This window comes from Clinocottus analis, unplaced genomic scaffold, assembly GCF_023055335.1.
Source record: "Clinocottus analis isolate CAN_PGR_092001 unplaced genomic scaffold, fCliAna1.0.p SCAF_15, whole genome shotgun sequence".
NCBI classification, from domain to species: domain Eukaryota; kingdom Metazoa; phylum Chordata; class Actinopteri; order Perciformes; family Cottidae; genus Clinocottus; species Clinocottus analis.
This window is the reverse complement of record NW_027175876.1, coordinates 5635122-5648126: the sequence shown is the minus strand read 5'-3', so window position 1 is coordinate 5648126 and position 13005 is coordinate 5635122. Positions and strand designations below refer to the sequence as shown.

The following is a 13005-nucleotide window of genomic DNA, read 5'->3' as shown; positions in this document are numbered from 1 at the left end:
CTGCTATGGAAGGACTAATCGCTAATCTCTTCGTTAATACGGTCAATCTGCCTATGTACTAACATAAACTAAGAAGTCTCAAGACAGGGACATACAATTTAATGTTCAGAAAGGACTCAAAGGAATTTGGGATTTTCTTCCAGTGGGAAACTTTAAAAAGAATTTGGAGATTACTTTTCTGTTCAGGCTTGACTAAGGGAGTTGGTGTTCGTGTATGCATGTTTCTTCATGTTTATTGCAGCCAAACTGGGAGTTGTGGATGCACATGATTGAGTAAATCTTAAATTATCTTTCAAGGAAGTGCAAATTTGACAGCATTTAGATTTTGTGAGCGTTGGTGGGCTCACTTTTCAAAGTTTTTTTTGTTGTTGTAAAATTCTAATGAGAATTTGGGATTTTTAATGCGTTGCTTGTAGTTTTGCACATTTGTTTTTGGCTTTGGTTTGGCGCTTTTCTGTTTCTATAAAAGGACTAGTGTGTTTGCGAGCTCTTGCGCGTTTGTTTGCCTGCCATGCCCTTGCCTGCGCCTGATGTCCCGGCCTCTCAGAGGCTGGCACTGGATTGCCGTACCCTTCTGGACCATCGCGTTGGCAAGGGTAAGTGACAACAACACCACCTTCTTTCATCTCCCTCTGGCTCCTCTGTTTCTGAACAGAGAATTATTCGACAGAAAAGTTGCTTTCCTCCATATGGTTCAATGTTGCTCAACACAAATCTCAAACGTAAAAGGAAATTACTGATTAAAACACTGACCATGATTGGTACTTGTTGGCACAAGTTGCTGTAAAAGAGTGTTGACTGATTTCAAGAAATTTAATTTTCATCAATTTTCAATCTGGGTCTTTATGTTTACTGATCCATAAAATCTTAAATGCTCTTTGCTGGATAAGAGGAATGTTTGTTCTTCCATCATAAAAAGATGCCTAATGATCCAGGAGGAATATTGCTCAACAGCAACCAGAATGAGACGTGCACGTGAGAAGGAGTAAGACAAAGCTTGATTGTAAAGGATTAGGAGGATAATTTAAGCAATGCAATATCACACAATATCTCTGGTATTCAACCTAGGTAAAAAAGGAAATTCACAGTATGTGTAGAGATGAATAGACCCGCTCTCGGTGACAGTGAAAGCAGTGGCTGATGGTGTCATACAGTAAAAGGATGCAGAATAAAAATGAACAGCTGTCTGAATCTTTTATCTTTTTTCATTAGCTGCCCAACTGAGAACAACTCGCCACCTATGAACTAATCCTGATGCAGTCTTCTACTTGTTCAATCAGTGACAGCGGAGCACTTTTGGTGATTGAATAATCAAGCTTTATAAGGGAACTTTGCTTTCTCACACCGAACAAGCCCTTTCTATCTCAGATTGTTTCCAAATCATCTTTTTAAATGAGTCTTAAACTGACGTTTGGAATAATGGGTTGAAAAAGTGAACCAAAACAGCTGAGTAGTAGTAGTAGCAGCTTGGCATACCTTTTATTTCAAGCTTTCGTCCATGCGATAACTGCAGTATCATCAGATTTTCTGGTTTCACTGCAAATGTTCTGCATAGAGGTAATAATGCGAACGTCATGTTTTCACTGTTTTATGGCTGTGTTGTAATGTAGGCAAAAAGCATTAGTTTGAAAGTTGTGCTCATGCAGTGAATTCATGTGGAGTGAGCCAGCTGCTGATCAGTAATGTTTTTATACATTATGTTTTTAAACCTGGAAGAGCTGAGTCGGTAGTGATGATTAGTGTGGATAATATCTCAGTTTGGCATGAAAAATAAGCAAAAACCAGTAAACATGGTTATATAATCACTCAGACATTTTGGTATTAGGCTAGACAATGGATAAACATGTGATAGAAAGTGGCATAAGCATAGAAGGGAAAGACTGAAAGTAAAGCAAGAGGCATAGAAAGATGAATGATGAGGAGGGAAAGAGTGACGCTGCCACGGGGTGGAGACAGGAAGAAAAGGAGATTGCGTGGGTGGGAGGTCTTCTCCCTTTCGATCCCTGTAGTGCATTTTTCTTTCATATTCTCACCCCACCCGCCCCCTTTCTCTTTCTCTTTCTCTGCAACTGAGAAAATGATTAAAAGCGAGGTGGGTGTGTTTGTATGTGCGCCAGCATGTGAAATCTGCACTACCCCCTTCAGAAGGAGCGCTGTTGCAGAAGACAAACGGGAAAATCCAAGGTCATCACAGCACGCGTCTCTCTGACGTTGCCTTTCAGCCCCCTTTTGTGCATGTGTGTGCGTATGTCTGTGTGTGTGTCTCTGCACGGCAGGGAGAGAGAGTGTGTGTGTGTGTGTGTGTGTGTGTGTATGTGTGTGTGTGTAATTCAGTGCATCGAGCCAGGCTCTGCACCAATCACGGTGCGCATTTTAGCTTCAAGCGCACACGTGCAGGCATTTATACCAGAGTGAGCGGTGTTTGTGTGCGTTTGCAGTGCCTCTTGGCACAGTAGTATCTGTATGCGTGAAGCTGCATTAAGAAAACATAAGCGTCTGTAGTGAGGGACTTGAACATCAGGATCGATGTACGGTAAGAATTACAATCACTTTTCCACTGTGTATCCTTAAGCTGTGTAAGCATGTGTGTAATGTGAAGCATCCAGCGTTCTTCCAGTTTTCCTACATTTTTACAAACGGGTTCCTTTTAGCTGATACACTGCAGTTGTCACACCAATGTAACGTCTCTTAGGCGCATTATGGGAACTTAGATGCTTGCAAAGATACTGCTAAATGTCAAGTTTGCTTATAAGGAGAAATTTGCTTATGAGGAGACACCATTTTCAAGATGTTTATGTTTATATTTGGTAAGAAGATTATTTGGAAAACACTTTTTACTAACGCATTGCTTCTTTTTATTTAAAGTTGTGTTCTCTACACTTGTAACACATTCAGTCATGTTGTAGTTGTCTACTGTATGTTTGAGATATTGTCAAGCGTGTATTGATATGATAGATTCTTGTAATCCTTTCATTTTCATAATTTTATATTTTAGGTAACTCATGTTGGAAAACAGGAAATGTAGTCTGTGCTGTTAAAGAATAGTGGTACTTTTCTGTAAAACTTTGAGATCATGAAGAAAACCTCTTTGGTGCTGGCTTTTACTGTTGCTCTACTGTTACTCGGACATTTTGATAAATTGTTCGTTGATTAGCACTAATTAAAAAATGTAGTCAGCTTTGCTTTGAGTTTGCAGACTATTGATTGAAAAATGCCGTTGGCTCGTAGGCTAATGCATAGAGACAGACACCGCATACTGGAAGAACAAGCTCAGTTAGGCTTCACTGTGCAGCGCACTCGTGAGCTACTGTATGGAAATGGTTCTCTGGGCTTGAGTGCTTCATAGCCCAGTTTCAGTGCCTATTTGACTGTGATTCATAGTGTGTCGGATTGGCCTTGTGTCATGAGGATTTGTTGGCAGCTGGGTCTGTACATCAGTATGTTGGTCTCATTATAACAGCCATGTGTGCTTCCACCCACACTGGATCCAATGTGTGTGCTTTGAATCTGCCTCGCACATGAATTGATTTCTGACAAAAAAAATAAATAAAATGCAGTACGTGCCTCTGCAAAGTGTGCGCAGTGTGCATGCTTATCTATAGCATAAAGAGTCTCAACGAGGTAGGGTTTGTCGTGAGAGAGAAGGGGAGGGGGGGGGATAGATTGCTGTTGGGGTTATAGATGCAACCCTTGAATAACTGTCATTATCTGCATGCACTAGTGACAAAAATTCACATTTCTCTCTCTTTGTCACGCTTTCCCTAACGCCATCAGCCTCTCCTCCACAATACTCGCCTCCTCTCCTCAGCTGCTACACAGCTCTCCCAAACTCATTGAGCGACAGCTAATGTGCATATTGGTTGGCAGTTGATTCAGCCTGGCTCATTATCTATTATTTTTCTCACTTGCCTCTTGTCTTGTTCTCTCTGCGTATTTGAGTCTGGTGTTTGCTTGCATTTTACTGTGCGAATCCACTGTTTTAAGGATGTTTTTTTCCATTTTTTGTTTTGCTGATGTAAAAATAGCAGGACATGGGCCATCTCTCCCTCCCCTCACGCTTATGTAAGAACACCCCTAGAAGGGCAACATGCATTGTGACCATCATGCGAAGTGTCATGTATTATGCACAGGTATAGTCAGCATGTAGGTGGCTACTTAGGGCTTGCTTCTGTATGTCTGTTAATTTGCTTTTGAGTCTGGCCCTCAAAACAAGTGCTTTACATGCCCCCAGGTGAAGGTGAGGTCTAAATGTTTTTTGACGGTTCCGTCACTCTCTCTTGCGGACACAAAACCACACAAATATACACGCGCACTGATCCAAAGTGTGTTTTGATATTCTCCTCGCAGGACTATATTTACTCACGTCAGCCACGTGACCTTAGGTACAACAGAGCTGCTTCAGGAAAGCAGGTGCAGATACGATAGTGCAAGATGTGACGGGCTATTTGTCACACACTTGTGTGTGTTTGACTAGTATATATTTTTTTCGATAAATTCATTTTGACTGAGATATTAATTCACAAACTAATGAACAAATGGAAATTTGGTTTGTGGTGTGCTATTGTCCAGGGTTGATATGTGCAGCCCAGAGAGCAGTACTGCCAATATCGCTTGAATGTGTTTGTGTAAGTGTGTGGAGGACCGTTTTAAAAATAGATAAATAAATACTATCATGTACAAACATGACTCTCTCTATCACTCAATATTTTTCTCACTTCAGCATGTCGTTTTTTCTCCCCTCTCCATCTCCTGCTCACCCTAATGTGGAAATGTTAAGCTGACGTCCCAAGAGAAATGGAGAGTGTAATCTGTTAATGTACCAGCCCATTGTTACAGGGACAAAAATAGGATTGGCTGGCTCCTTTCTGGGGTGATATATGGGGTGGAGACCCCTAACATGTGTACACATTATGCACACATGAATCAATTGCATGGATGTGTAGCTTAGCATCACCAATCGGTAAAACAAGTAAGATGCATCAAACAAGCCAAAGTTCCCCAAGTCTGGTGCAGCAGGCTGCAGAGATGTCCTCCCTCTCTTTATCGTCTTGTTCCATCTACCAACAACCAGTAATTCATTGTTGTGTGTGTGTGTGTGTGTGTGTGTGTGCGTGTGTGTGTGTGCGTGTGTGTGTGTGCGTGTGTGTGTGTGTGTGTGTGTGTGTGTGCGTGCGCGTGCGTAACGAGCATGTTTTGGGTGTGTTTGGGTTTAATGTGTAAGTGTTTCCAGCCACTAAATGTGTTGTCAGCTCGCCATGCTGAGTGGGTGGACGTCGTGAGACCCCCTGTGTGTGTGTGTGTGTGTGTGTGTTTTTCACCGCTGTCATCCAAATTCTTGTCCACCCACCTTCCTGATCTCTCTTTGCTATTTCCACACTAACCCACCATTATCAACACCAGGGACACTGAACAACTCTTTGTTTTTCACACAAACTCAACACAGCTCTGCCACTACAAGAGAATGTTGTATAGCTTCAGTGAGGCAGCTGGAGTCAGTTCCAATAGAAACATAATAGTCCAGCACATTTTGAAGCACATTAGGGGTAAATATGTTAATTAATGTTTTTTTAGACTGTTGCTTGGACATTTTGAAGATGTCTTCTTGAGCTTTTGGAACTTGGGTATTTATCAAACTTTGTTTTAACTTTAACAATTAATCAATAAGTCAAAAAACCACAACAGGAGATTCATTAATAAAATAATTAGTTGCAATACGATAGCAGTTTATTGTTAAAGTTAATGGTACCAACTGGTTTTCATCAAGCTTCTCACAGAAACTGCTTTTCTGCTTTAAGATTAACTGGCTTTTGTCTCCAAAATCTGTTCAGCTGTATCAGTAAAATGTATATTTATTACATAAATGTGTGTGTAATTGGCCTAAACATCTGGCCTTTAAAAAAAACTAAACAATGGCAGCAGCTTTAAAAAAGTCACTATGAATAGAACTTGCTTAAACCAATTTTAATGGAACATGCGTATAATTGCAGTGCACCACAGGAGTGGAAATACCATGTAAATTGCTACACCCACTGAGCTGTACTGAGCAGTGGCACAATAGCACTACTGTTTTTGCTGTGTCTAAATAAATAAATAAATAAATGAATTATATGGGATCTGTCCACTCCTCCCAAAAATCTCTTTTCTCTACTGCAGTGATCACAGAGAGGACAGGACAGATTTGTGCTGGACAGAAGATGCAATAAGTAGCACTAATCTGTGACTCATTCGGTGCATCACAATCCACCTCCCCCATCACACTTCCATCTCTTTTTCTCTTTAGCTGCCTGTGTCTATGTCACTCTTTGTCCTCAACCCTTTCTACTCTTGGGACCTGCTGCATTTTCATTAATTCATTGGCGACTCCTACACTAAGGCCTCGGGCCAATACAGCAAGGATGAGAGAAGGTGGTTAAAGGGAGGTTTGGTGGTTGCAGCAGGACGGGACAACGGGAGGGAGGAGTGTAGAAGAGGCCTCATTAGTGTCTGAAGTGATGGAGGAGAGCGAGGCAGCACTATGAATAGACACACCGCTGTCATAGATAAGCCTTAGCACCAGCACAGCCCCTGCTGTGGAGTTCAGCATAACTTTTAGAGAGCACACAGACCTTTAAACAGAGGGGCTTTAAAGTGGATAAGGCACTAAAGATACTATTTACTCTATTAAGAGGCTTTTCAAAAACATCTCGCCTGTACTGACTGCTGTCCTCTCAGGTGTAGGTCACTGATAACTTACCAGAAGGCCTGTGAATGCAGGATTGTAGCCCAGCAGGAATGTAAGCCAGAAGAGGCATTATTGGGCCGGCTGTGGCTCAGGAGTGGAGCGGATCCTGCTCACATGTCGACGTGTCCTTGGGCAGCACATTGAACTTCAAATTGTAGCACCTTGCATGTTGGCTTGCTGCCTTCAGGGAGTGTGCGAATCGATGAATGACATACAAATTGTAAAAGGCTTTGGATAAAAGCTCTAATTTAGGGCGGCCATTTAGTCTTCATTGCCTTCGGTGTCTCAGTGCTTTGGTGTAAAAGACGGGCTCCATACTGTACCGATGGGGCAAACCAAATCTTTTTAAACCCGCATTGTCCTCATCTTGAAATGATTACGTATGACGGAACATGTTCGTTTCATAGCGGTCACATTGTTCTTGTAATCATCTTATATAGACTTCAAAAAGTTGAGAATGAACGAAAAATACCAAGTGTATGAAGTCTGTAGTTATTTAAATCATCACTGAAGGGAAATTCACTCAAAATCTGAATGAATTATTGAATGGACATTCGGGTAATATTCGATGGAGTTGAAACGGTTAGTTATCTGACTGTAAATAAACCAACAACTGGTTTGATAATCAATTGTTTTTATTTATTTTTTTGGTAATTTATTTTTTCATGTAAAAAAAATCCAAAAAGAAAATTGTGATTTCAGCCTTAAGGAATTTGTGATGATTTTGCCTTATTTGCATTTTATAGATGATAATGTTCATTGCAGCCCTGTTATGAAAGCTTAAAGTCTTTGTACATTTTTCTGTTTGTTCTTCATCCCTACTTTATTTAAAATGTTTTGGATTTAAATTTGTTTTATTTCTTCTATATAATGTGGTTGCACATCACATGGAAATCAACTGAATTACACTGGAGACGTGGTTGTTGCAAAGTGGTGTTATAGCTGGGCTCAGCTCATCCATTTGTATTAGTGAGTCAGGCACATGGGAGCTTATTGCCTCCATTATCTGTGTGCACAGTTGGTTCGTTTAATATTGAGACAAATATTTTGTGTGAATTTTTAGGACGTGTAGCACAGTTGACAGCTGGTTTGGGCAATCTAATCTCTGTATGATGCTGGGTGTCTCAGTGTGTGAACATTGTGGATTACAAGGCTTTTCCCTGGCTTTATTGGCTGGTTGAGTTATTTACACTTAATACATCTACATTTCTGTAGACATTTAGAAGATGAAATGTGTCGTCTTGGAGTCAAGGGTCGAAGTACTGCGTGTCATATGCTGAGGCAATTGGGCAGCTGGCAATTTAGTTAATACCTGATCAGTATGCAGTCAGAATAGGGTTTTAGTGCCACATCAGCAAAAAAAACTTCAATCTGTGTAACGGCAAAATACAAAAATGAATAATGAAACAGGGTTCCTTTGGGAGAACAAATGGAAGAGAAATTATGTTAGGGGGGAGGAGGGGAAGAAAAAACAATTCAGCAGTTGTTTTACTTGTCTAACATATTAAATGTCTACTGTCTCTATTTAAAGTGTCAGGTTAATAAACAGCCATTAAAAGTGACTGCATTGCTTTCAGGAGAATGACCTACTTTCTGTCCTTAGCTTTTGTGACTCCAAAATTGATATATCCTTATTTGGGTGTAAGCAGGTATATTATATTTGTTAAGCAGAGCTGCATAAAGGGTTGAATGATGCATTTTGGTGTTTTTAGAGGTTATTTCCTTTTTTTTCTTTTTTTCTTGCGCTTTCTTCGTTCTTCCTTGGTCCCCTTATGACTCACCACTGCTGAATTCCTTCAACCAATCACAAGCCAGCCCTCTCTTTGCTGCCGAGCTTGCCTTTCTCTTCAATGCAAAGTCAGAGAAATCAATCTTCAGTGTTTTGCACTTTTCTTTTCAAGGCTGTCTTGATTGCATTGTGTGTGTGTGTGTGTGTGTGTGTGAGTGTGAGAGGGGGACCGGCTATTATCATCGGAGTCTGTAATCTTGTGACCACATTCTTCCCTATCCGACTCTCCTCAAATGTCTTTCCACCTTCACTTTTTCCGTGTGATGTTTTTAATCTTGGACCCAGCAGGTTGAATGATGGCATCACGCCAAGCCACTGGTGATTTTTAATTCAACATTTGACAACTTTTGTATTTTTGCAGGGTACTGAATGACTATGCAGTTTTGTAGATGCTTGCCTTATGATACAATGAAAGCTATTCATGGAGGTCTTTCCGTATTCAGCAGTTTCCCAAAAAAGTTCCCTGCTTCTCTGCATTTAAGCCAGTCATTTGAACCTATCAGCAGGCTGTAAAGCGTAGTGCCTTATAAAATGAATGACCTATATATTTATGAGTGGCCCTGTTTAAATAAGGCCCTAACAATAATACTGAGAGGAGATGATTGTCCATAGTTACCATAACCATTAACATTTTATTAGCTGTAGCTAAGTCAATTTGATAGTTGTTACAGCTACAACTGTTTTTTTTTGTTTGGTTAATCTTTATGGTCTCTTCTTTATTTCCCAACAATTCCTTTGTGGTGATACAGTATATTGTTATGTGAAGTTACTATTAGTTGCTGCAAAACACCAAATCACTGTAAAACACTGATTAGTGTCAATAACTTCATACTCCTACGGTATTTAACTTTGCCTTTGGAACAAGAGGCTAATTTAATACAAAGATTATTACTTTGGCATTGTGTTTTCTCCTTTACACATAATTTATACTGAATTAAGGAATATGGCGACAAGAAAAGATGAGAAAAGAACACTTGTTTACTTGTGGGTTTTCTCCATTTGTTTTTATTGCATTTCTTACCGTCATGTTGCAAGTCTAATTGACCATCTCTCTCTCTCTTTCTTTCTTTCTTTCTTTCTTTCTGCCTTCCTCCCCATCTCTTCCTCAGGGGTTTGTGGTTGTTGTGGGGCGCTCAGGCCTCGGTACAAGAGACTGGTAGACAACATCTTCCCAGAAGACCCAGAGGTGAGAAGCTTGACTGTTTCTTTAATAATGCCTTTCTGAACCCAAACAAGTATGGTTATTGTCTGACGTCTATGACCATTTCCCTGTTGTCTTTATGATTGTGTACATCCGGTTACTTAGTCTCAAAGTCAATGTTCTTTTTTGGTTGAAAGGCTGAAATAAGGTCGCTAGTTAACGCAAGCTTAGACAAGATTTTAACGTTTTGTTCTACAACGTTCATCAGGAAATGCCACATTATTGATTTTCAAAGCTTTTTATGTGTCTTTAGAAAAAGATGGTTGCTAGATGAGGCGATTAAGTGTCATCGCGTTGAACATTAGTCCTCCTTAAGCTTTGTGGTGGTGATGTGAAGTCATGCAACCAAAAAGCTTAGTTTGTTCATAGGCTAACGGAAGGTTTGTCTTTCTTTTTTCTCCATTTACATTTAAAAAAACATAAGAAGTGGTGTTCATTTCTAAAGATTTTTCTTACTTGTGTTTGAGTTTATTTTCTTCCGTAATTCAATGGTAAAATTAAATTGACTTTTTGTTGCTCGCTGGTTGGCCTACTTAAATATGTCTCACTCACTTAAAGTTAATTTAATCAAAAACAGTGCTCACCAGGACACATTTAAAAAATCTGGAAAAACATTGTGACACAAATACGCTGTACCAGATTTAGCTGAAGGCTTTTTGCCTGTAGTTAATGGAAAATGAATATAAATGCAGTATTATGATATTGTGTTAGATTTATGGAAGGGTAAGATTAAGTATTACGAAGACACCGCACAGTCTCCGTACCTAACTATCTACTTCAAAGCTGTTGGTAGCAAAGACGATGTCTGTGGTTTGATACCGTTTGAGATCTGATATGGATGACTCATAAAGAGAATTAATCTGGGTGGAGAAGAAGGAGATGATTTGTTGCAGAGGAAACTTTTTTTTAAAAAGCCTCTTTACTACTGCAGTAACCCACTTTACCAATCAGATCTGCAGCCAAGTCTGCAGCATACAGAAAAAACCCGTACAAGCAGACCCGGTTTCCATATTTTTGTGGGTGCATCTGGTCATTGTACTCCCAAAGTTGCTGAGTCTGTAACTGACTGTATCCCAGCAGCTTGGGAATAATGAAGCCATCTGATAACATTTACTCAAAAAGTGAGCATCTACACAGTTGCATTATTGCAGTGTTTCTCCCAGATAATTGGTGCTTCTCTGCATGTATCTTGTGCAAACGCCACTGCGTGTTTGTCTATAGGACTACAAGCTTATTTGCAACTTACTAATGTGCAATTTACACCATTTAATAAGGCCCTCATTTCACTTGGGTTGCACACATTCTCACATTGTTCCCCATATTCTCTCCAACATTTCAGGCCTTTTTTTGTAAATGATGAATGATGTTCTGCTCGTGTATAGCAGTCAGTATTTTGAGAGACACTTTGCATTGCAGAGCTATGCGGCTACAAGATGCATGGAGTGTATAACAGCAACAAATTCTCGCAGTCCTAAAGTCTCAATCGTATCACAGTCTTATCTTTTACACAGTTAACGGTGTTTATCTGGCTTTCTGCTCTTTTTGGGAGTGCTACTTCATTGACTGAACATTTTGGCTTTTTTCGGGATCTCAGAGGACTTGGATGTTTTTACTTCTCTCCTCCCCCTGACCAGCCTGAAGAGCAGTGAAGTAGGTCAAGGGGGGAAAGTAGGTGGTGCAACTTTGTGAACTAGTTATATTAAAACAATGTGGGTTTTGAGGAGAATTACACACTCGTGCATTAACTCAGAAATGTTTATGGATTAGTCATGGATCACATTAATCAGTCATGACCTATTTATCTTGATGTATGGAAAAATGCCACTAATGTTTTTCTCAGTGAAAGCAAACATCCATTTTGTCTTAATCAGCTGTTTTGTCTTGTTGATGCTCCACATTCATGCTCACATCTTCTCTGACCTGAGAGTGACAGATTTTTTTGTTTTAGGTTGTCATAATCCTTTTTAGGTCTCTTAACTATGGAAATGAGACGCTAAAGTATTCTTCTTTTCTCTTGTTTCCCCCCTTCCTGTCTCACTCTGTCCCCCTCTTAGGATGGGCTGGTGAAGGCCAACATGGAGAAGCTGACATTCTACGCCCTCTCGGCTCCAGAGAAGCTTGACCGTATCGGAGCCTACCTGTCTGAGAGATTGTCCAGGGATGTGGCCCGACACAGATACGGGTGAGCAGCAGTCATTCATCATTCAAAACGCATCCTACATTCAAAAAACATTTCAGCCGTCTCTGCCCTTAAAAATACTTTTTGCACTTTTTTTTTTCTTTTTATCCTCTGCCACACATGATGAACTTACCTGATTTAAATTCAACACAGTTGAAGAGACCTCATTATTATCCTTAATAAGAATGTGAAGTCATCTATGAAGTACCGGTAATAGGAAAAATGGTGCACGGAAAGAGATTTATACTGAAAGTCCATCAAAGAGCTTAAAATGCTTTAAAGAGCCCCATTTGAAGACGAGTCTAAAGGGATACATGTCTCATGTATCCCACGTGCTTACTGAATAAGGAACTGTTTTTATGCTATTGCATTTACACCAGATATGTCTGTGTTCTTCACACTTTTTCTATATAAGAAAAACATATTTGGTTTGCACGTCATACAAAGTAGAAGGCAAGACAGATTGGTTTTGTTTTTTTAATGAAGAACTACATGGCTGCTATAGAGTCAATGGGTTTCTGTAGCGTCAGTGCTTATTTTATATGCCACAGAAGTTATTATATATTTTATATGACTCATGACTAGAACATTCTGTGATGCAAACAGCCTGTACAGATTACATTTACACTTGGCAGACTCTGGCTGAAATCTGTTCAACATGCCAGTTTCCATAGTTCTTCTGGCAGGACATATCACATTTTGATTTCTGTTAGTGTATGCGGTTAAGCATTTAGACTGTGCACCTTTTGTATTATGCATGTCAGATATCCACACATTTCTTATTACCTACAAGGTTAATAGTGTCATCCAGATATTTCTGTGTCTCTTTCCCCTCCTCAGGTATGTGTGCATAGCCATGGAAGCCCTGGACCAGCTGCTGATGGCCTGCCACTGTCAGAGCATCAACCTGTTTGTGGAGAGTTTCCTCAAGATGGTGCGCAAGCTGCTAGAGTCGGACAAACCCAGCTTGCAGATCCTCGGAACCAACTCTGTGAGTTTCCAGGAATATATTACCAGTTAAACTGTTTAAAGTTTTTATAGTTTTGCAGCTATGAGGCAAATACATTTAGAAAAGCCCTGCATATTATAAAACTGGTGGCTTCATTCCCCCTTCA

The 13005-nt window shown here is 40.1% G+C and overlaps 1 protein-coding gene across 4 annotated transcripts in view; it reads left to right on the top strand.

The window, feature by feature from the left end:
• The window catches only part of LOC137786104 (protein EFR3 homolog B), a 29713-nt gene that overhangs the window by 1207 nt on the left and 15501 nt on the right, over positions 1–13005 (top strand). For 2 of the 4 annotated variants that reach the window (XM_068577765.1, XM_068577766.1), the window contains exons 3-5: positions 9620–9696; positions 11766–11893; positions 12731–12881. In XM_068577765.1, coding sequence (XP_068433866.1) covers positions 9620–9696; positions 11766–11893; positions 12731–12881 — 356 coding nt within the window. Of the gene's footprint in view, positions 1–23; positions 597–2216; positions 2534–9619; positions 9697–11765; positions 11894–12730; positions 12882–13005 lie in introns of those variants that run through there. The other 2 variants (XM_068577764.1, XM_068577768.1) reach the window with 2 other exon arrangements.